At 41.8% G+C, this 22,980-nt stretch overlaps 1 protein-coding gene across 12 annotated transcripts in view; it reads left to right on the top strand.

Moving 5' to 3' along the window:
• LOC108244353 (nuclear factor 1 X-type) overlaps positions 1 to 22,980 on the top strand; it is a 121,373-nt gene that overhangs the window by 39,305 nt on the left and 59,088 nt on the right. For 11 of the 12 annotated variants that reach the window (XM_037974761.1, XM_037974760.1, XM_017430484.2 and 8 more), the window contains one exon: positions 1,656 to 2,187. In XM_037974761.1, coding sequence (XP_037830689.1) covers positions 1,656 to 2,187 — 532 coding nt within the window. Of the gene's footprint in view, positions 1 to 814; positions 963 to 1,655; positions 2,188 to 22,980 lie in introns of those variants that run through there. The other variant, XM_025009188.2, reaches the window with a different exon arrangement.

Below are 22,980 nucleotides of genomic sequence, written 5' to 3'. Positions count from 1 at the left end.
CCACCTCCCTGCTTCTGCCTGTGCCATGTCTCTCTCTTCCCTCCCTTTGAGCGCTGGGAGCGTGCGTATTGGCTGGGCTGTTTGCGACTCGGTGCCAAATAGGTGGGCCCTCTGCATGTTGGCACAGACTCAGTCAATGGTTAGAGACGGAAAGTGGAGAGGAAGAGAGACAGAGAGCGCCAGAGTTGGAGAGAAAGAGGGGGAAAGAAAAAAGAAGCTGCACTCGGGTTTGCCAGTGGTCGTGCACAGTCTTCCAACATTTAGTCGGTCCTCTTGTTTTTTTTCTTCTTCTTCTTCTTCTTCTCCTCCGTCCGCACCCCCCCACCCCCTCCTTCCTTGTTGTCCAGCTCTCCCTCTCTGTGACTCCTATGCAGATCAGATTAGAACCAATAGCACGTGCCGCTTTGCCAACTAGTCTTTTTTTTTTTTTTTTTTCTTTTGGTGTGTGTGTATGTATTTTTTTTATTTTGTTGTCGTTTTTCATCAAGACATTTTTTCCTACAATTTAAATTTTTTTTTTTTGCAAACAAACAAAGACGCTTGTTTTGATTTTTGATTTTTTTTCTGCATCATTGCTTTTATTTAATTTATGCAAAAAAAAAAAACAAAAAAAAAAACAGAACAAAACAAGAACAATATTTAGATAGAGAGATTGTGAAACTTCTGTTGTGCTCTTGAGCAGCACCTCTTGCGCAGGTCTTGCTCCAGTACCTCCTGTGTTCCTGTGCTGGTATTACACTCTGCCTTTTTTTTTTTTTTTTGGCCTGTCAGATTCGCCCCCTCCTGCTGCTTTTATTGGACACATCTTAAGCTTCTGTCTTTTTTTTTTCTTCCTGTTTGGGTCTTTTGTTTTTTTCCCAATATTCACAGCAGTACTCCAGCGCTCAACAATACTCCACCGGTTCTGCATTTAAAGTTTCTTTGCAATCTCTGGAGTGAATTTATGATGAAAGAGCGAAATGGTAACTACTGGTTGTCTTTGTTTTATTTGCATATTTTTGACGGTGACTGTTTGGTAAAATTTGACTACAGATGCACTGAAATTTATTTTTTGAAGCTGTGCTTTTTTTAATGTTTCAGTTTCTGGTATTTAGTACTTAAAACGTAACATTTTGTTTCAGTCTTGTCTTTTTACACACAGACAGTTTAAAATGGGATTTTTAAAATCTCAAATGTTTTTCCTTTGTTTTTTAGTTTGTTAGATTTAGGACTAATTTGGTTTTGTAAGTCTGATCATATTTTTAACTTGACAGATTCAGCATTATCATACGCAGTAAAGTCTTGTCTCGTTTCATCTCTTACCTTAGTCTGTCAGTGTGGCGTTGTTCAGTGTTTGTGTCCTTCAGTGTGATGTGTCTCTGTTAGAGTGTAAAGCATCCTTCCCTCTCTCCCCATCTCTATCTCTCTTTCTTTCTCTCAGTCTCTTAGCGCCTCTCTCTCATTCTTTCCCTCCGCTCACACGGAGCAGGCGCCGCTCCTCCATGCTGCGTGCCGGTGCTAACTGCCTGTCTTCTCTCTTCCCCTCCTCACCCCCACTCCCTCTCTCCCCGTCCTTCTCTCCCCCGTTCTCCCCCTCTCTCTCCTCTGCCTCCTCCTGCCTCCCCCCCTCCTCCCTCTCCTCCTCCGCCCTCCCCCCGTCCTCCTCTCTCGTCCAGGATGAATTCCACCCCTTCATCGAGGCCCTTCTGCCCCACGTCCGCGCCTTCGCCTACACCTGGTTTAACCTGCAGGCCCGCAAGCGCAAGTACTTCAAGAAGCACGAGAAGCGCATGTCCAAGGAGGAAGAGCGTGCGGTGAAGGATGAGCTTCTCGGGGAGAAGCCAGAGATTAAGCAGAAGTGGGCCTCACGCCTGCTGGCCAAGCTCCGCAAGGACATCCGGCCCGAGTTCCGTGAGGACTTTGTGCTCACCATCACAGGCAAAAAGCCCCCCTGCTGCGTGCTGTCCAACCCCGACCAGAAGGGCAAGATCCGCCGCATCGACTGCCTGCGTCAGGCCGACAAGGTGTGGCGGCTGGACCTGGTGATGGTCATCCTGTTCAAGGGCAGCCCCCTGGAGAGCACGGACGGTGAGCGGCTGGTCAAGTCTCCACAGTGCACCAACCCCGGCCTGTGCGTCCAGCCGCACCACATCGGAGTGTCTGTGAAGGAGCTGGACCTTTACCTGGCCTACTTCGTCCACACGCCAGGTATGTTCCAGCATGGGCACTATCAGAGAGAGGAACACACTCCTCACACAGTACATGGCCACATTCACGTGTGTGTAGATGGGTGGTAACCAACTAATACACATCTCCAGAGAAGCACAAAAACACACATTAACACTTGCTTCAATTGCAAATATATATATAAATGTGAACAAAACTACAATTAAAAAGTTGATGTTATGTTTGAATTATATTAATAGTTAGGGTGCATTTTAACATTATTAGACTTTGTTTTATATTTTATTTATTTTAATAATATTTCTTAAATTAGAAAAGAAATATAGCATTTCAGCTAAACAAAAAAGGCAGAAAACAATTTCTTATTTTCCTATATTTCTTCTAGTTATGTTTTTTGTCTGTTTACACGAGTGTCAACGCTTATAAAAAAATTTTTTTTTGATTGTGTGTCATGATTAAAATAGCTCTGGCAAGTATTTGTTCATTTTTTTTGTGAGAGAAATTTCACACGAGTGTTTATTTTGTGTAAGAATTATTTTATTTATGGAAAATAATTTGCATGCCTTTTGTGTGTGTGTGTGTGTGTGAGGGTGAGTTTATGAGACGATCACCGCTCTGAAATGCCACGTTTTTTTCTGCGATTCATGTTTCACAAAGAGGAGTCACTGTTTATGATATTGTTTGAAGTGTAGCTACCACGATAAGGCCATTGTAGTGAATGACTGTAACTTGGCCGTAGCCCAGACGGTGTGTTTTTGTGTGTGTGTGTGTGAAAGAGAAGCGGAGCCGTGAGTCTCCTGGTCTTGGGCCACAGGCTGCTGCTGCTGCCCTCGCTGTCTGCCTGAATGCTAGCACCACATCGGACCTGGCTGCCAAACACATGCTCGCACACAAACCGGCAAAGCTCAAAGACACGCCGCATTCACACCCGTGTAAACACAGATAAAAAAGGATGCACAGTTTTTCTTTTTTTTTTTTTTTTTGGGGGGGGGGGTTAAAAAGAAAAAATTCTGACATCTCTGGAAACGCACTTTTACTGCCAAGCACGGTTTTAGTCACAATTGTGTACACACACCCACACAGTGCGCACATTTCGTCCAAGGCACTATCACAGATACGGTTTGATACGGCCAAACATTGTTGTATTTCAGCCACCATCGTGGATACACACTCTCACACTCGGCCAAACATCACTGTGCGCGTACTCTACACACGCAGCCAAAACACTGGCTGTGTTGGGTTCCTTTTTTTTTTTTTCTCCACACTGCTAGAAACACAGTCACAGCAGACACACACACACACACACACACTCACAAAATATGTTTCACAGCCAAATCCTCCAAATACATACGCACTACATCACCATTTGCTGTCTGGGTGTTCAAACAAGCTTATGACCTAATATTATCTCAGCTGGAATTTTCTGGAAATTTCAAACAGCGACTCAAAACGGCGCATACGTATATACGCAGCGCACCGCCGCCGCTGCCTAAACACACCGACTTTACTCTGACGTTAGCCAATAACGTGTAGCCAAATGCTATCACAGCCGGCTCTCTGTCTTTCTCTGCAACACACACACACACACACCAAATCTCAGTCCAGGCCAGACACCTCACACAGCCCGAGCCAAACCCTGGCAGCAGCTCTAGCTTAGCTTTGTTGGTCTCTCTTTGATGGCAATAAATGATAGGTAGCATTCAGTCCGTCTCATTGTTTTAATGCTAATTTATCTTTATAAACTGTTTCCCAAAGATATTAGATTTTATATTTTTTTTTCACAGGTTCTCGGACAGTTCAGAAGCTTAAACATTTAGCGCTATTCCAAGTATACACTTTTTTTTTGTAAATATCACATATAAATTTAGGAAATTTATTGTGGTATGTTTGGACTGAATAAGATAATTGAGCAAACCTTTGAGAGGGGACTTGTTTGAGTCAGTCAGATTTTTTTTTTTTTTATAATTATTAAGAAAGTTTGTTGAAATTTTCAAAGCGTTTTGATTCCCCTTCTAAAATGTTACCAGCAGATCCTCCTGTAAATATTATTTTTTTGGTATTGTATTACATGCAATTTACACACAGCGTGCTAATAGAGGAGATTAAAAACAATTAGGGAATTTCTCAACAGATTATAGTGTTTGAGACAAGCTTTCGTGACAGAAAATGAAGACATTTGAATTTTAGTTTGTGTTCAAACACTGCTTTGTGCAAACAAACTGTAAATGCATCGTGACAAATTTCTTCTTCTGATGTTGTCAGCTGTTTGGGTTTTTTTTTTTTTTGGCTTGCTGCTGTGTAATCTCTTCCACAGTACTTCGGTTCACAGCAGTACAGTCAAACACTTGCTGCTCGGTGCGCTGTCCATTCATAATGTCAGCTTTCTGCACGCTGTTCCTTATTTCATTTGGCCAACGCGGTCCGTCGCCGTATTTTTATCCTCTCCCAAAGAGCCGATGCTCGCTTTGAGTCACGCTTTGACTGACTGACTGACAGGGAACGTGATGAATGGAGAGATAAAAGGTCAAAGCGGACTCTGTAAACGTTCCACGCCGTTTCCACTCGTGGTTCTCGTTTATATTTAACATGCACGTTTGTGAGTGAGGAGGTATGATGGTCTGCATTTATCCATTGGGCTGATCGGTCTCGGCGATGTGTCGCTGTGATTCCGTCCCCGCCCCTCCCACAAAATGACAAGATGTGCTCATTATTTGTTTTGTTTGGTTTGTATTTTGTCAGTCTTTAGCTTCTCTGTCTTCCTGGCTCCTCTTTGATCCCGTACACACTTTTGTTTTGTCTCCTTAAACATGGCCCTCATTGTTGCTCTCACAGAGGTAAAGCCTCTGCTGATCTCTTTTGTTTATATTGTAGGAGACACAGAGAGCGAGCGAGGCAGAGAGAGCATATTGGAAAGGAGAGGAGGCTACAATAGTGATTGTTCTGTTTGGCAGCACCGCAGCTCCGTTGGTGTGGGAAGAAGAGAAAGACGTCTTGTGTTTTGTTTATGACAGAGTGGCAAAAGCTGCCATGGGGAATCTCTGGGCTTGCCGTCAGGCTTTCTAAGACTGTTCTGCAGCCAGCCAGCCTCTGAGATCCTCTCTCTGTTACAGAGCATAACACACTGCAGCCGTTACAGAATTAACCACAACACCACAGCAGACAACCTTCCCTCTATTTTGCTCTTTTTTTTTTTTTTTTTTTAAGGCACATTAGATAAAGGAAAAAAAAAAAAGACATAACCACACTTTGTATGTTGCGACTAAAGTGCTGGCAAAGAATAAAGGAGAGGTGACAAGTGATTGTGGTTGAGTTCAGAGTACTGTTAGTGTTTAAGAAGTGAAAGTAAATTATGAAAAGATAATCATCTCATGTCCCGAAGTCCCGAAGGTCTGCCGGAGCACCACAAATTAACAAGGACCCACCAATAACTCCTAAATGCAGCGTTTTGCGCTGGCTTACTCCGCAGTGCTGGTGTAGATATAATTCTCTCTTGTGGTAGTCTGACTACTGCTTAGGTGGCTCCACTTTTACACCATCTGAGGAGAAATTATTTGTCTGCTTTTCAAAGCGTTCAGTAGGCTTTGATTTGCTTTATAATCTTTGTGCTGTTTTAGATTAAACTCAGCACATTTCTGATTTATTCGGGGTTGGAAAAATAAAAGAAGAAAAAAAAAAAAAAAAAAGCATTTGTCTGGTCCAAAGTTAGCTCACTGCTCTTACTCATAGTTTGGACCTTATTCATATATCTTTTTTTTTTCCCTCCTTATTTCTTTGTACGCCGCAAGTGTGATCATGAAAAGATGTTTCAAATGTGTTTCCAATCAAAAGTGCAGCACAGGAAATTTGCAGTCACTCTGAGGGAGGTGTGAAATGTGCTCGCCTTGCCATTTTCTGCAGTGACCGCTCCACACTCCATGTTCCCCGGTGCCAGATCCCGCCTCCGTCTCACTATTGCAGTAGTAATGCCTTGGACAGCGCTATGAGAAAGTCCAGAGAAAGACCCGGTGCTGCAGCCAGCCTCCGGTCACACTCCGCTGACCACGGTGGGGATTCACAAATAAAACCCTGTGCGTTCATCGTTGAGAAAAATAACAACAAAAACCTGGATTTATAGGTCTGAAAAACTCAATCACGAGATGAGGAAAATGAGGACAAACAAACAAACAAACAAAAAAAAAGATGGCGACTGACTTATGTTGAAGTAAAAGTTGACTGAATGTTCTGACGGGTTCCACAGGTCCCCACTTTTTTATCATCATCATAATTTTTTTTCTTCTCCCGTGAAAGTAATCTGTTGTTAATTACCTCCTGGTCTCTTCTCAGGCTCCCCTGACACCGCAGTCATTGAGTGGACTGTCCTCGTGTGAGAGTGTTTGTGTCTGTGTGAGCAGGGCTCGGGCTGACACTCAGCAGCGAGGTTTTGATGAAATGAAATCTTGACACTCGGGGAGTCTGTCAGGTCAGAGGCTTTTGTATTGTGCGCTGGGAACCGGGCCCACGTCGGCTAAGAAAGGCTCTTCACATGCAGAGAAGCTTTGGCATCGGCGGATGTTTACGATAGCTCTCATTTAGCCAGGTCTGTTCTGTCTGGCTTCGGGGGACACATAGAGGCAGCTGCGTATAAAATCTGAAGGGCTGGGATGCAGGGAGAACCCCCCCCCCCCGCACATTAGAGACAGAGAGAGGGAGTCTTCTCACACTATTCTTGGCCTCGGAAAAAAAAAAAGAAGTGCGTTTGGATAGCTATCGATATGGGGCTAGCCAAATCTTTGTTGTGCGCTCATTTACACAAGACCTTGTATAACACTAAAATGCAGAGTCTTGCTAACATAAGAGTTGCTTAAGAGACTGATCCAAAACCACAGGGGCAGCATTTATTTTATGAGATTATGACAAAACAAACAAACAAAAAAAAAACATGGGAAAGGCAAGTAAGAGACAATGTTTTTATGATTAGTCTCCCATGAAACTGATCAGTAAAAATAGGCAATGATTCTTGATATAGTGCTTTTCCCCTGGAAGGATTTGGCTTATGATTGTTATATTTCTTTCCTTTTCTTTGTCAATTTTGGACTCAGGAGAGACGAACATTTCTAGTCTGCTCACACGTGTTTCCTTTTGTGTGTGCTGACTTTCAGCGCTGGAAGATATGTGGTAAACAGATTATCCCAGCAACTCCATCACTGTGGAGAGAAAAAACAAACCCCAGATGAGGCAGTTTGTGCTTTTAGTTCTGTTATTGTTTCTTCTGAGATCGTTTCTTTCCTTCTGAATGAGCCTGGCAGTGACAGTTCCTGTGTTTCTCTTCGAGAGGAAAAAGCAGCACACGTAGTTTTCAGCTTTCTGTTTTTGGCTTTTATGATCAAAAACAAATCTTATCTCATTGTCAAATTAAATTGCGCGTGTTGTCATCTGTAATAACGCTGAATGCAAATTTTCCCTTGTGGTACTTCACTTTATTATGCGCCCTTATTTTGAATTCCGGCTACATTTTTGTGTCTTAATTTGTAATGTAGGAAACTGGAGGCTGCCATAGTTGGTGACTTTTTTGGAACAATACTTTTCCTTTTATCTGTGGGGACAGTGGTCACAATATTACATGCAAATATGCTACAGTATATACTATAGTAATCAAAATACATAAAATGTGTGTGTGGGTGAGTGTGTAACCCAATATTCCTCATTAATTTTAGCATTTTACAGTGTATACATATTTAAATGAATCGTCCTTTTTTGCATAAAAAAGTTGGGTGTTTTTTATGCTTTGAATTATGTCTAATAGCAGATTTAACTGTACATTTAAAATGGTCCAAAAATGTGTTCAGGCAAACCTTTGCCACACAGTAATAATAAAATAGGATTTTTTTATTATCTTAAGCTGTGAGAATTTTTTAAAATTTTAATTAAAAAAAAAAAAAAAAGAGTAGTTAAAAAAAAAAACACCTAAAGAGTGTTAAGGGAGAAAGAAAGGAAGTGAAAGAAGAAGAAGAAACTAAAAGAAAGAGCTTATTGAGAACAGAAAGGGTCAGAAGCAGTGAGGGGGAGGTATTGTCTGTAGTAATACTGTGTCTTCGCAGTGCCAGCTCTCTTTTCAGGCTTTTGTAGTGGCGCCAACCATGAAATGCATCTGTCCCCCAAAAACCTTATACCCACTCCGGAGGGGTTTTCTGACCTAAGAGAGACAGAGAGGAGGAAAAAGTGGAGAAAGCGTGCAGTGGGCAGCGCTCACTCCCGGGCACAGCAGCCAGAAAGGAGGCAGAGGGAGAGAAGACTGCTTATTCACCGGACTGCACCCACAGCGAGGCCCTGCCAAAGGCTGCCTCCCAGCCATGATCGGGTCGTTAGAAATGCCCCAGCGCTGGGTTCAGTGTCAAAGCTAGAGAGGGAGAAAGGCAGCAGAGAGATTCATCTTCTTGTTGTTTGGGGCTTCTTTTTCCTTCTTAAGTTAATGGCTTTACTGAGTTTCTGTTGCTTTAAGAAAAAGTTTGAGCCACGCTGATTTAGGGGGAAAAAAAAGGATTGAAATAACCTATTTTATTTTGCACATGTGGGTTAAAGAATAATGAAATCATTATGTGGGCGCATTTAACACGGCGAATCAGTCTGATGTTGAAAGTGAGAGGAGTTGTGTCGGCAGTCGGCCGTTTTTTGGCACGATGCTATCTCTCTGTATGGAAGGCGCCAAATTTTCATACACAGTCCCTGCCAACCTCCTCCCTCTGATCCTCGCTTTCTTCTTGTTTCATTTTTCCCCCCCTTCTCTTGTTCCTTCTCTTTTTTATTATTTCTCTTTAGGGTTCAAGTGAATTCCCTCCCCTAGCCTCATTAGCACCCTGGACTCCTAATTTCGGCTATAGAAAAATTCTAAATAACTTGCAAGCACAAACATTTTGGCACATAATAGGACCACTCACAGCAAGGTTGTTGTTTGTAAAAGCAGGCAGTCGAAGGCTCTGAACCTCAACTTTGAGGCTCGTTTTAGCCCTGATTTTGTTTGTATTTTGCCCCAAGACATTAGCTGAATATGTTTCTTTCAAAGACAGGTGCTCTGCCTTTTTTTTTTTTTTTAATAATTTTATTCCTACTCAATATGTTTTCGTTTTAAGAAATAAAAATTCTTCCAGTAGAATTATGAGCTTTGAGGCTTGATTGCTCTTCAGCATGTCTTTTGTTTTGTCTAAGTTGATTGCTTACAGTTTATGAGATTTTCAGACCATTTAATTTAACCACTAATTTAGCTGCTTTTTTTTTTTTTTCTCTTTCTCTGTTTAAAACATTTCACATCATCAGACTTGCGCGTGTCAGTTTTTCTCATCGTGCTACTCTCTTCCCCGTTGAGCAAAATGCTTAATGAAGGCGTCATTTGGTGTTTGTTACACCGTGAGCTGGAGAAGAATAAAAAGTGTAGTGGTGGTGGTGGGGGGTAGGGGGAGAGTTTGCTGAAAAGCAGAATGCAGAGAATAAAATTTGGCATGCGTCTGTGTAAGCGAGTAAGCTTCAAATCAGTTTGGACGCAGATTGAGGACACTAGACAGAAAAAAGGAAGCGGGATGAAATGGGGGGGGAACATCATGGGATTGAGAGAGGGGATGGTGTGTATTTTTGTCTAAATATGTAGTGCATGGGAAGTGTGCAGTTAAGTAGAGGTTTAGATGAGGGGGGGAAGCTTAAAGTGTCCCTCAATGTCGACTTGAAAAACAGGCCGGTAAATAAATGGAGTGGCAGTAAACAAGGCTCAGCGCTTCATCAAAAGCCTCCATTCATCCGTGAACAGGACAGTCTCTCTGTTCTCTGAGGAGACAGAGAAGAAACCCGCTGACGAGAGGATGGTGCTTGTTTAGATAACACGATGAGTTTGGAGTGGGACGGCGTCGGCGTGCGCGTTCATTCGCGTTTATTTCGGTTTAAAGGGGGGCGCGGAGCAGGTGGGAGGCAGTCTCAGGTGCGTGGAGTAAGGTGAGGGCACAGACAAGCTGGTCATTCATCTCAAAGTGTCACAGGATTTCCAGAAATACTAAAAAAATAGCACATGCGTTTTCATTAACTGCTGTTTGTCAAGCTGATTTTAGCTAGAATGAAGTGGAGGAGGATACTGTAATCAGAAGAGTGCTGGTTGAAGTCAACTGAAGGAAAACAAACCTTAATAAATGATGGAAAGCCTGGTGTTGGGTAAAGTTGGGTATGTGATATTTAACAGTTTTACCAACCCCCTAAACATCACTTTACTTGTTTCATGTTATCGACGCACCTTTTTTTTCTAATTTTCTAAAAAAAAAAACCATCTGGATAATGACTTTTGTTCGTAGTCTCAATACAAATTTGTGGTGGGATGGTGTTTTGTGGGGTTAGTTAGTGACAGTATGTGTTTATGTGTCTAGTGCAAAGCAGTGTGTGTGTGTGTGTGTGTGTGTGTGTGTGTGTGTGTGTGTGTGTTTGTTGTGCTTTTTGGCAAAGCTTCTGTGCATAAGTGTGAGAGTGCATATGTGTGACTCCTCATTATACATTTCCAGACCAAGTGTTATGCTCCGCTTTGCATGGGTTTACAGTGTTACGAGCCAAGTTGCTTTTTTTTTCCCTCTCTCCTCCTTTTCAATTTAACTAAAGCGTTCAAGTTTGGAGATTTGGGATCTTAGGGACACCCTGGTGAACTGGTCACAGAAAGATCCTTTGTATCGTTGTATGCCTCAGCTGCTTATCATTCACCTCATCAGCCCGTCGACGAAGACGGCGAGGTGTAAACTAAGTGCTATAAAGTCCCGTGGCGCATTTTCGTCCTGAAAACTTTTTAATTAACAGGAGATGGATTTTCGAACGCGGAGTTAAGTCATCTCCAACCACTCAGTGAATTCTAACTAAAAGAGCAAGGCAACGAAACCAGGAGAGTGGTGTCTTTCAATGTTAACAGCTTTTTTTTTATCTTTTTAAGTTTTCATTTTTTCCTTAAGCTCATCTTGTTTATGGCAGTAACCTTGTAAAGTAAAATATGAGAAATGCATCTGTCACTTTGTAACTCGTTTGATCCGAAGGCTGAGCTTCTTTACTTTTCAATTAAACGACTTTGAGGTCGTAGACGACATACAATACATTCATCTTGTCTTTCAGAGGCTCTTAAAAGCCTTTTGTGTAGGTAGCAGCGGCATCCAACACATGTTCTCTCTCTGTTTTTTGTATCTGTCTGGTTTAATATCTTATCAGTGATGTAATTTAGACATATTTTCATTGGAAATGTCTACAGTGGTCTTTTTAATCTGATGCCTTTTAAGGCAATAGGGTTCTATATCATTCAGGAACCCCCTTTTCTTCTTCCTCTATCCGCTGCCTCGCTATGCCAAAGTCCCCCTCCCCAGTCCACCTCCTGTTCGCCTCCTGTTATTGGGCCCAAATTCGGCTGCCGCCATGGCAACCCGGGCTCCCAGGGAACCTTGTTTGGGTACAATCCAAGGAGCCTCCAGGGTGGCACTGGCTGGTGTTGTCTGCTACAGTGGGCTGTCACCGTGGCAGGTTGCTACGACAAGGCCAGCCTGGTCCCGGCCTTCCGCTGTGGGAGTGCTACAGCCCGCCGTCCTGCGTTAAATAAATACCAGCTAACGCAACCTGCCATATCCGGTGACAGTAGCTCAGAGCTTTCACAACTTCAAGCCTCACCGACGCAACACAGGCTAAGCAGGGGAAGCGTTTTCACCAGCGTGCATATTGATGTGGCATGGCTGAGTGCCCAGTGCTGCCTCCTACATGAAAGAAGGCTAGAGAGGGAGAAAGGCAGCAGAGAGATTCATTTTCTATGTATAATATATGAGTGTATATGTTTTTCACACAATGCCTTTCTCCCGCGCTGTATGAATATTTAAGCTTTGTGTGTATCACAAAAATGTGCACGACACCTAAAGCACTGCGTTTGTTGAGTCAAACATCATTGAACGGCAGAGGCTGAAAACGTTAGCTGAACCGATAATTCAAACAAGATACCAAATGAATGCGTTCATGTGCTGTTTTGTAACAATATGTGATGTGTTGCGCTGTTTTGCAGGTATTTCTAAAAGTTGTGCCTTCTTCATATGTTGCGCGTGCGTAGCTGTGCGCGACAGTAAACATATGGTCTCCTGTTTTATCTTTTGGTTTCAAACAAAGCAGATCGGCGACACAAACTTCTCATGAAAAAAAAAAAAAAAAAAAATACCCTGTCAGTTAGATCTAGCCTGCTTGCAGTAATTGTGCTTGTTTGTTGCGCTTTCTTCCTAATGCTAAGAAAAATTTGCATCACTTCAGGCAGATTATCTGCACGGACTTGGCACCTGGTGCACGTCTTAACACACATTCACACACAAAAGGGCCTTTGTAGTCCGTGAGTAGGTTGATACAGTACGGATCCGTGTCATGCTCTTTCTTGACTCGGATGTTTACAGCTAGATGCTCCTGCTGTGGTACACTGAACTGGAGAAGTAAATAACATCTTCATATGAAGTCTCAATACCTTTCCTCCATGTCAGTATTTAGACCTATAGTTCTTTGGTCATCTAGCATTTTTTCTGGGAAAAGATCCCACTTATTCTTGAGCTCTTTTAGCCCACCAACAGAAGCTAAAAGTGTTTTGTTGTTTTGAATGATTCAGAAGAGAAGTTTGCAACTTTTTCCTATTGCCACAAGTGACAAAAAAAAACTCACATCTTCTTTAGCTTAGCTCTACAGTCTTACTCGGACTATAACACAACCACTTTCTGTGCAATGCACTGCAGGTCCTAACTGCGCGCAGGGCGGGCAGGGAAACACACTGACTCCTCAGGGAAGGGATGGAAATCTCATTGTCCTGTTTGCTTTAGCCATGAGTCAGTATCCGTAATAGATAATAGGCCAATCATGGTTACAATAGGTCCTCGCTTGATGAAAATTCCACTGCTCCATTTGTTCAAACCTGGGTTTACATAAAAAAAGTGGGTTCATCAGAGAGCATAGTGAACAGTTTAGTCAGATATTCTCTGATTGTTTACTTCCTCACTTTAACAACCACTTGTTTTCCGCAGTTTTTAATTACTTATTACTATTTAAGGATTTCGTCCCCACCCCTGAGTGAGTTCAGAATGTGGCAGCGGATTCATCGTGTGTGAGGTGTGTAGGGAGATATGGTGTGTGATCCATGAGGGTGCAGTGTGCACGCTTGGTACTGCCTGTTTGGAATAGACACAGAGAAAACTTTAGGAATACATCATTTAGGACTGTCTGAAGTGTAGATGCATGAGATTTCTCTATCCTTGTTTCTCGTTTTTCTTCCCCCTTTTCCCCCCTCTGCTCCCTCTGACCTTAAATTGGGGGTTGGATTGAGAGAAGTGACAGGCTAATGAGCCCCTTTTCCTGCAATTACTGTCCTCTGTCCTACACTTTGTCTCCCTGTTTCCATCTCTGTCTCAGATTCTCTGGTTTAGCTGTTGCTGTTAACCTTTTTCCTTTTTCAGTTTTTTTCGTTCACCTTGGACATTTGTTTTCCTACCCTCGCGTCTTTTGTCCTCATCTTTCATTTTCTTTCTGTTGCCTTTTAAAACCCCAGCAGTAACTCAAGATGGCACGAGGCAATTTAAAAGGAGATGGTGGTCAATTAAAGAAATCTGGTTGTAATTTGTAAAAGAATGCTATCCAAGCTTTGAGATGTAAACGCCGCTTGTTATTTGGTATTATAAGGTCATTTTGCTTCTTTTCATTTGATTTGTATTCTTACTGTGGCCTTTTTTTACATTAAATTTATTCATTTATTTATTTGTTGGTGTGTTTATTATTTACTGATTTGCAGTTTAGTTTTGGTCACTTCCAGTAAAAGACAATTGAAGTTTATATACATATACATGTACAAAAATGGCCAGTCTGTTACATAAATTACTGTACTTCATATTTTTTTAATTGAGTAACTTTTGCAGATTTTCAGATTTGTTTATTGTGGAGATAAAAAAAAAAGGTGAAGGAAATTTTACATTTCCAAGGAATCCCAGAGTTCTTGCTCCTGTTTTTTTTATAGCTTAGCTTTACATTTAATAATGATTTATTTGATTTGATTTTTATTTCTTCATCCAAAGGTTTCCTCAAATGAACACCTGTTACTAAAACTTTTTTTTAACACATTTGTTTTGATCTTTGTCTGTGCAATCATGCAGGTTCCTCAGTTCGTACTTGTTTGTCTGATTGGGACCTATTTATGGACACAGCCTAGGAGATTTTTTTTGTTTATCTTTTTAATTTTAGCATAATTTAAACAACTTTTTAATCTACCAAGTCTGATAACGTTTATGCATTTGCACAATAAAGTATTGTCAGTGGGTAAATCTCAATCAGCTCCTTCAAATCAGGAGCTCAGTCCCAGTTGCGTATTTAGAGGTTTGCAAAGGGTGAGGTGCAGGACATTAAACTGCACATCTTGTGGCATTTTGGAAGTGAATCCTAGAATATTTTCTTATTCTTTATTTGCAATAATGTTGTGGTCTTAAGTGCCTCTTGAACACAGAAGGGCTTTTGTAAATCTCTGTTAACTTGTTTAACTGGAAGTGAACATGAAACAGGACATGATTTCTTTTCCTTTCATAGTGTCTGGCTGCTGGTTGTGTTTAGTTTGGTTGCTAGCCTACAGTGCATTGGCCATTGCTATAAATGAAGCAAAATTGTCAAGCATTTGGTTGCTGTCCCTGCTTTTCATTTCTTTTGCACAATGTGTTGATTTAGACTTAAAAAAACAAAAAAGCTTGTCCTCCTCAATTATATTGTATCTATAAGACAACAGAATTCTGATCAAAAATAACACTATTTTATACAAACAAAACTCGTTAAACTTTTTTTTCTTATTTTATTAGTTGACCTATATTTTCTTAGAGGTCTGTGAGTGTTTTCTTTTGAATAAAACCTAATTGTCCAACATGTTACTCTGAAGACACGGGTACCGCTTCCAGCTGAATGTTCGCCAGGGGTTTGAATAACTTAAGAGTGGATGAGTGAGTCACGCTGAAACTCTGGATGTCGGCAAACACCCAGCCTTTTTAAGTGGCATTCAGCAACCTGAATGAATTCCTACCAATTCTGCAGTTTTTGCAGGAGTGCAAGATGGAGTATCGCCATGCTCTTTGGCTGATAAACGCCTTGCGTAGGTGATAATGGGAAGCTACCTCCTTGTCTAGCAACAACTGCTTCACATCCTTCCTCCTTATCTCGTGCCAAGTAAAAGTCTGTGAGGATGCCAAATGCTTGCCTAGTGCAGAGCGCTAACAAGTCCCAATCTGGACTGATCCTTATTAATACAGCGGGTCGGGATCAGCCTGAAAACAGTAATGCGCGTCGAGGCGAGCGTGTTGCGGTTTGGTCAGCCTCAAGGCAGCCTGAGAGAGACCAGCATGTGGAAGAAGATGGATGAGTCGCTGAGTTCCGACTGTATACGACACATGTGTGGCTGTCGTTGATTAAAAGTTGTTGTTGTAATTGCGGAGCTTAAAATGCCAGGTGGCGGATGTGTCCCACTAATCCCCTATCTAATTTCGAGGTCCAGGGGTGAAGCTCTTAATCCGAAACACACGCATACGCTCACTCATAGTTCTGCAAACACACGTACCCAATGCACCCGCAGACACACATATGGACATATACATACTCTGTCTTCTTTAATATTTGGTAAAATTCCCAGAGTGACTTTTTTTGGTGAATACTTTAATATATTAAACCCACCTCATAGAACTTCTGCATGCACAAAGACATGTTTAACTGCTAATTTTACCAGCAGACTCAATATTATTTGTTATTTTGGATGGACTTAGTTTAATTATGTAGTCTTACAACCATGCCTATGCTGAATTCTGCCCATGTACCATATTCATCTACACACAGGCACGTAGTTCATGAACATGTCCTGTTGTTATTTTATGTCCATCGGTTAGTTCTTTCTAGCTCTTGCTTCCTTTTTATCTTTCTGTCTTGGGTTTGATTTTATGACTTCAGCCATTTACAAGTTTACAGGAGGCCGTTGCCAACAGTCAGAAGTATAAAGTCACACTTGAGATAGAGGCAAGTGTCAGAGTGGCAGAGAGATAAGAGGGGCGACTGACTACTCCACCCTTTACCTTAATTTACTCCTGCTCCTATCTGCTCTGCTGTATGTAGGTCAGTCACATGGCGCACAAACTGCACACAGTTAAGGCTTAATGATCAGGAAGAAGGGAGACGTTTTGTCCGAAATGGTCTGATGTCATTTTAGTTTGCTGTGTTGAGGTTCTTTTTCCCTGCATGAGGATTTTTAATGTGCTTCGCTGACTGCAGGATATCTGAAGTCGTGTAAAAATCACAGGTTTAAAATGAATCTGACTTTGGCCGGTCGTGTTCCTTTTCTGTCCCGTATGAAACTCAATATGCTTTAAACATTTCCCGTTCATGCGTCTCCCTCTTTCCATCTGTCTTTCTTTCGGCCCCTCTGACTTTTGGTGTCAGGTGCAGAAGCCATGTGTTTTAAGTATGCAATGTAGTTTACAGCCCGAGCTAAGAGGGGGGAGGAAGGAAGGAGGCATGCAGGGAGAGAGGAGGAACCGCTTCGCCTCAGGCATTGGGTCATCTCAGGTGAAACGGCTCTTTGGGCGAGTGGGTGTGGCCTTAAAGCGAAGTGGGAGGAGCCTCTTAATGTAGAGCAAGTTAGTCAGAATGTTATGAGACCAGTCGGGAACTGAAATAGTTACACACGAATGTTCAACTTCTAGTAATTAAACATCCAAGTAAGAATGCACTCTTAACAAAAAGAGGAGTTAATCTTAGTTGTAATCTGATCACGACAGTGTTGCGAGTTCTTCAAGATTCACGGTCAGATTTGGAGCACTGAGAAACTCACCTCTGTCAGGAGAACCTTTAAAAAGAACAAAAATAAAGTGAGGTTTGTGTTGGGGGCTACAGGTGACAGATGACTTCCCAAGTTTTGATTTGAAGCATATGGAGGGAGGACAAGACAGAAATAGAGAGAATTTGGGCGGTGGCAGGAGAGCGAAAGAGAGCCTGCAGAGAGAGGAGGAACGTAAAAAAGAAGAGAGAGCCTTTCTGCAGCGTGGGTTTCTTGAGGTCACAGTTCTGAATATCACAGAGGAATGTGGAATGCTGACTTGCTGCCAAGGCAAACACACCGGCCGCATCACCACCGCCGCCCCAGTGGCTGTCAAAGGCTGTGTTATACACAAACACACGCACCAATATTCAGACATATACCATGTGTGTATAAGCATACACAGTCCAGTCTTAAAAAAAGGCACCTGTATAAACATTAACGCTTGTAGCACCTGCAGAAGATGTCATTTTTTTAGTGACTGTGGCAGTACTACAGAGATCAAACGCAAAGTTTAGGTCTATTTTGTTTACAGATTTCTGCAGCCCGATTTACTTAACTGGAATATTCTTGATGTAAAATAATAAAAAGAATGTTTCTTTTTTTGTCTTTATGTGTAATGTAAGGAGTATATACCAGACAGTAAAAGCACAACTCAGGTTCAGGGAGTTGTAAGTTATTACAGCTGTGACACACACACACACAGGAAACACACACAAGTAAAGACGTGTGTCTGCATTAGCGCACAGAGTGAATGAGTCATTTACTGCAGGTTGGACAAACTTGTTAAAACACACTCAGTCACACACACTGATCCAGTGACTCATGCACCGTGCACACACACCCTAAGCCAGTTTTTTGATGTTTTGTAAAGGATTTATGTTATCTATGCCATTGGCTAAAAATAAATGTAAGGAAAGATGAAGAGGAGAGATTGCCTTTGAAAACGGAGAGATGAAGTGCTCATCCGGAGAAACTCTTCTGTTTGTCCTCTGTGTTCATACCAAAGTCAAATGAGAATCATCATGAATATTTGGAGTTGATTGAATCGAGGCCAGAACAAAATGATCAGATCCAGAAGGTTCAGCAGCAAAGAAAGATGAGCTGCAACACAGAAGGAGATGCACATAAAAGCAGACAGGAGAGAGAAAAGTCTTCGTGTGAGCGTGCTTTTGTAGATTTACCTACCCCTGCTCTAAAACTAACTGGACAAATTGCCATTTCATTCCATCGCAAGTTGTTATTTCTAGCTGTAGCACATTTAATGACTCTGTGTCCCACCCCTTTTCTCGTGTATGTGCTCCTGTGTGTCTGTGTGTGTGTGTTTGGACGGGTGTGTATGAGCAAGAGTACATTTTACCGTCGTTTTCTTTTTTCCGCCACCCTCCCTCGATCTTGGAGCATGCCGGGGTCACAGGTCAAAACAACTAAGCTGCTCCGTAGTCCTTTGATGCGGCGCGCTGCACAGATGCATGCACACACACACGCACTAATGCGCACGCATGCATTCACACAGAGGTCATGTCAAGACAAACAGCCCTCACACTTAGTGCCTTGTGCCTCCGTTTGCTCTCTCAAGGTCCTGACAGCCATGGAGGAAAAAAAAAAAGAAAAAACAAGGTCAGAGTTTTTCTCTTCTGATTTTTGGGCTTTGATGTCCTCTCCTGTTAGCAGGTACAGGAAAGAGCATGTTATCATATGAACACACTGTCAACATATCATTGATGCACTTAAATAAAGAACACTATATTGCAATCCAAACAGGAGATAATCAGTATTGTAAATATTGTAAATTTGAAATCAAAGATCTCTGTTGTGACCTTTTGCCGGTAAAACTGGGTCGGGTTTAATGCTTGAAACCAGGTGCAGATATCTGAATAATATTTCAAACTTTTAAACTACAGTACGTAAGTGAGGTCCAATGCGTGACAGCGAGCCTTTTCTCGTGGAGTTTCAGAGAAAATCTGTCACACGAGGTCTGCATTCGCAACACTGTAAAAATCATCTGACATGTTTGTTTAAAATCGCCATAATTCACTGTAAACCTTGGCAACAGTTTCCTCTACAGAGACCATTCCAAGTCAGAGTTTTTGTTTTCTGTTTAGGGCCACCCGTCGTTTTCTAAAATTAGGCAGGTTTTGAGTGTTTGTTCGCCCCACAAAAGTTTCAAATGAGCTCTTTTAATTTGCGCTTGTGCTCCTATATGCGCACATATGCATTTGTTTATGCGGTTGCTCACACATGTACAGCCAGCATGCAGGCGTGTGTTTTTTGTCAATCTGTCCACACCCTGTCATCTTTCTCCCTCGCTCCCTGCGTCCTTCTGCTTTTTTTTTTTTTTCCCCTCATTGGCTCTTAGTTTTTGCAGTTGAGAGAAACGGGCCTGGAGTCAAAAGTGCAAGTGTGCCGTTTGGCTGATGAGTCACAGAGAGGGCCCCCCCCCCTCCTCAACTGTTTGTAAATATGTGGTTTCCCTAATTGAATGCAGCTACAGTTCTCAACAACTTTCAATTCTTCTTTTAGTGTGTGGGTCCGTGCACAACCGCAGCCGTAACAGCAGGAGACAGAAGAAAATGACACATAAATTACACATAGACACAAGAACCCAAAAGTGTCCACCATCGCACACACACACCTTGAATGTAATTGTTAGAAAATAAGAGGATGCAACTAATCTTTCTACCTTTTCTCACACATGTGCACAAACACAGCAACTTTAACATCTTTCCATAATTACAGGCTGTACGGACCCAGTGCAGAGGCTGCGGTTTGGCTGGCCCTCCCGTCTCTCCATTAAGACACTAAGCAGCGTGTCACTCAGCACTTGGATGCCTCCTCCCCAGAGGTGGCAGCTGGGGGCCAATAAGCCTTGAATACACAGACATGCACAAACAAACCTGCTCTTTGAGCATCTCATACTGTATGAGGGCCCTGTGCGGTTTTTTTTTTTTTTTTTTTTTTAGAGTCATCATTGCTTCTGTAAACAAAATTTTTTTTCCTATCACATTTTACACATATAAAATGTCTCCCTGTTTCCAATAGTCATCTTAAATCCAGGGCAAATCAGTCTTGCTTAAAATAAAATAAAGTAAAATAACTCCCTGCTGCTTTAAAGTATGACCTCAATGTAATTCTTATTTAACCAAAATAAAAATTCTTACTGTCCTTGTCATCTAAAAAGTAACACGGACTTCTGTCGTGTTAAACTTACATTAGTTAAGCTTATAAACATTACCAACAGCCATCATCTGTTATTTTGACCTTTGACCCAAACGTGCCTTGACTAATCTACCAAAAGTAAGCTTCACTAAATCTCTCCCCCCCCCACCCCCCCTCCTTACCATCGCTGCACAGATTTAGTCATTAAACATGTAGGTGCTTAAATATTTTTAATATAGCTAATTGGATTATGTCTTCTTTTATAAGCCTAGAAGCACCTTGTACAGAATTAGACTTTATTTTAACCTATTTTTACTTCTCTACCTTTTCCTCTCCCCGCACCACTGCCTTGATTTAACTTAATGATCCATGAGCCTTTTGGTAAACAAACACAAGAAGATTTTCCCCCAGATTTAAGCTGATTGACGTCATTTGGGGCAAATCTAGATGGTGGTCAAGCTTCAAATCCTGTATTTGCTCGCAGCACATTTGTCTTTAACTTTGAGCGTTTTATGTTGCTAAGTATTTGTACATGTCTATCAATGTAACTTTTTAAAGGGAATTATAAAAAAATCTGTACTTGAGTTGTACTTAACTTGTGTTTCATATAACTTCAAAGATGTGGGATATTTCTTCACTTGAGGCAGTACGAATCATTGACTTTAGCTTCTATTTCTCCTTGAGTAAATGCTGTACATTATTTCAAAATTGCAACAAATCAAATTTTATATTTATCCAAAAGTAGCTCACGGAGAACCGATGAAACAGGTTCCAGATTTACCAGGAAATGGCAAATTAGCATGAGGTCACAATTTAGAAAAGTGCAGACAAAAAGGACAGCTCTGCAGGTCAGCTGCTAAAATTGGTTTGCTCTACAAGCACAAAATCAAACAGCTTATTTAAAAAGGACTAGAGTTATCAACAGGAAATAGCACACTTACTTTGCATCACCTATAAACAAGTATTAAGCTGATGTCACAGCAAATGAATAAAACTAAGACATTATCTTTATTGGTTGAAAAAATGGCAAAGTCTGGAGGAAAAAAACATCTTTGTTAATCACATTGTTTATTTAAATTCTTGCCTCCAAAATGTTGTTTGATTAGGAGAATCCCATACAGATTCCTCAATAACAGGCCCAGCTGCACAGTGCCCACTCCTTTCAAGGACTAACTTATCACAAGTAAGTACTTATTACCTCTATTACTCCAGTATAGTACCCTTCAAATTGCTTAATTTACTATGTGCTCAACCATCTGAACCAGTAATTAGACTTCAGTTCCTCTGTAGCTAACCAACACAAATTTTATTCGATTTACCTTAGCTTACTTGTGCCTTGGTGAACCTTTTACGGTCAGGTCACATTAACCTCCTGCAGGGATTTGATCTCTCTGTGAGATTCTGCATACTCTAACCAGTGTGCATGTGCCAGAGCCATAGTAGCATTAGACTTCTGGCCCTGCCTGGTGTTGGTAATGACCGATTAATCGACTGGTGACAGTATCCCTCAGGCCCAAAGCAGCTTATCCTCTCTGGGGTACTGCCAACACACCCTGAGATTTAATGTTTGCTGCACATGTGTAAATGTGTTACACTGCATTGCTTTATTGGACTTGCACAACGCAAAGATCAAGCAAGAAAGAGTTGAATTTACCAAAGAAAAAAAAAACAAAAAAGATTTTGGTGCGGTCATATAGAAGGCATGCTGTTGGATTAGTGGAAAATAGTCGGGAAGCAATATGGACAAAAGAATTAGTAACTGGGGGAAACACATGCAGCTGTGCAGACACACACACACACACACGCACACATACGCTCACTCAAACACACACAGACATTGGCCATGACAGTAAACACTGTTTAAATCCACTCGAGGATTACAAATCCACTTATAGTGGGTCAGCTTGACCATGTCAGCTGCAGATCCCACTCTGATCCTACTGCCCTTTTACACTGCTTCATGTTGCATGTTTAGAAAAAAAAAAAAGTGACCATGATGAAATCCCATGTAGGTTGTTGCAACATATTAAACACGTTTACCATACATGTGGCCACCCTTTTTCTCTGAGTGTAGCTGACGTTTGTGGCCTGTTAAGCTTTAGGATGGTCGCATGTTTCAGTTCAGGCTCTCCGAAGGCTAGGCTGATCTTAAATGTCCCTAAAATATGACAAAGAGAAAGCGTAGCAGTAACGAGAGACGCTTATGTGCCCGCGTGTTTTTATATTAGCATGGTCCAGTGAAGGAGTACGTTGTCTGAATGAGTAATGATACATATGATATTGACTTTAATCACATCTGTTTATGTGATTTCATCTCCCTCCATTCCCATTAGACCTCCCCTAGTTCTTGGAATGGACTGCAGCCTGGTGTGCCAAAAATAATCGCTTGTTTGCTGCTATTTACTTAAATCTGTCAAAGAGGCACTGTTGGAGCTCGTGCTGTTATGGTTCTCTTTTGCTCCATAAGTACAGTATGTGTGTGTGTGTGTGTGTACATAAGGACGTGCCAATGTGTGTAATGTCCTATACCGTTCTCTCGTTTGTGTGTGAGAAAGTCAGACGTCTCCAGGAGTCCACAGCCAGTCGATGCACACTTTCTTTCTTGTGCGCACAGACGTACACACACAAAGGCAGCCAGGGCCAGATAGCTGGAGAGTGTGATACGCCTCAATATCTCTCCGTGAGCAGAAACCTGGCAGAGGCACTGAGTTCATCTCAACGTCTCTCAGTGTGAGACCAGAGGCCCATGAGGGGGAAAAAAAATACACCCTTAGAATTTAACACATGCACACAGCACTTCAGAAAAGTGAAGAAGTGTCAGACAGTGGTGTTAGAAG

Source organism: Kryptolebias marmoratus, linkage group LG3 (assembly GCF_001649575.2).
Source record: "Kryptolebias marmoratus isolate JLee-2015 linkage group LG3, ASM164957v2, whole genome shotgun sequence".
In the NCBI taxonomy this organism is placed as follows: domain Eukaryota; kingdom Metazoa; phylum Chordata; class Actinopteri; order Cyprinodontiformes; family Rivulidae; genus Kryptolebias; species Kryptolebias marmoratus.
The sequence above is the reverse complement of the archived record's forward strand: the minus strand, read 5'-3'. Positions and strand labels throughout refer to the sequence as shown.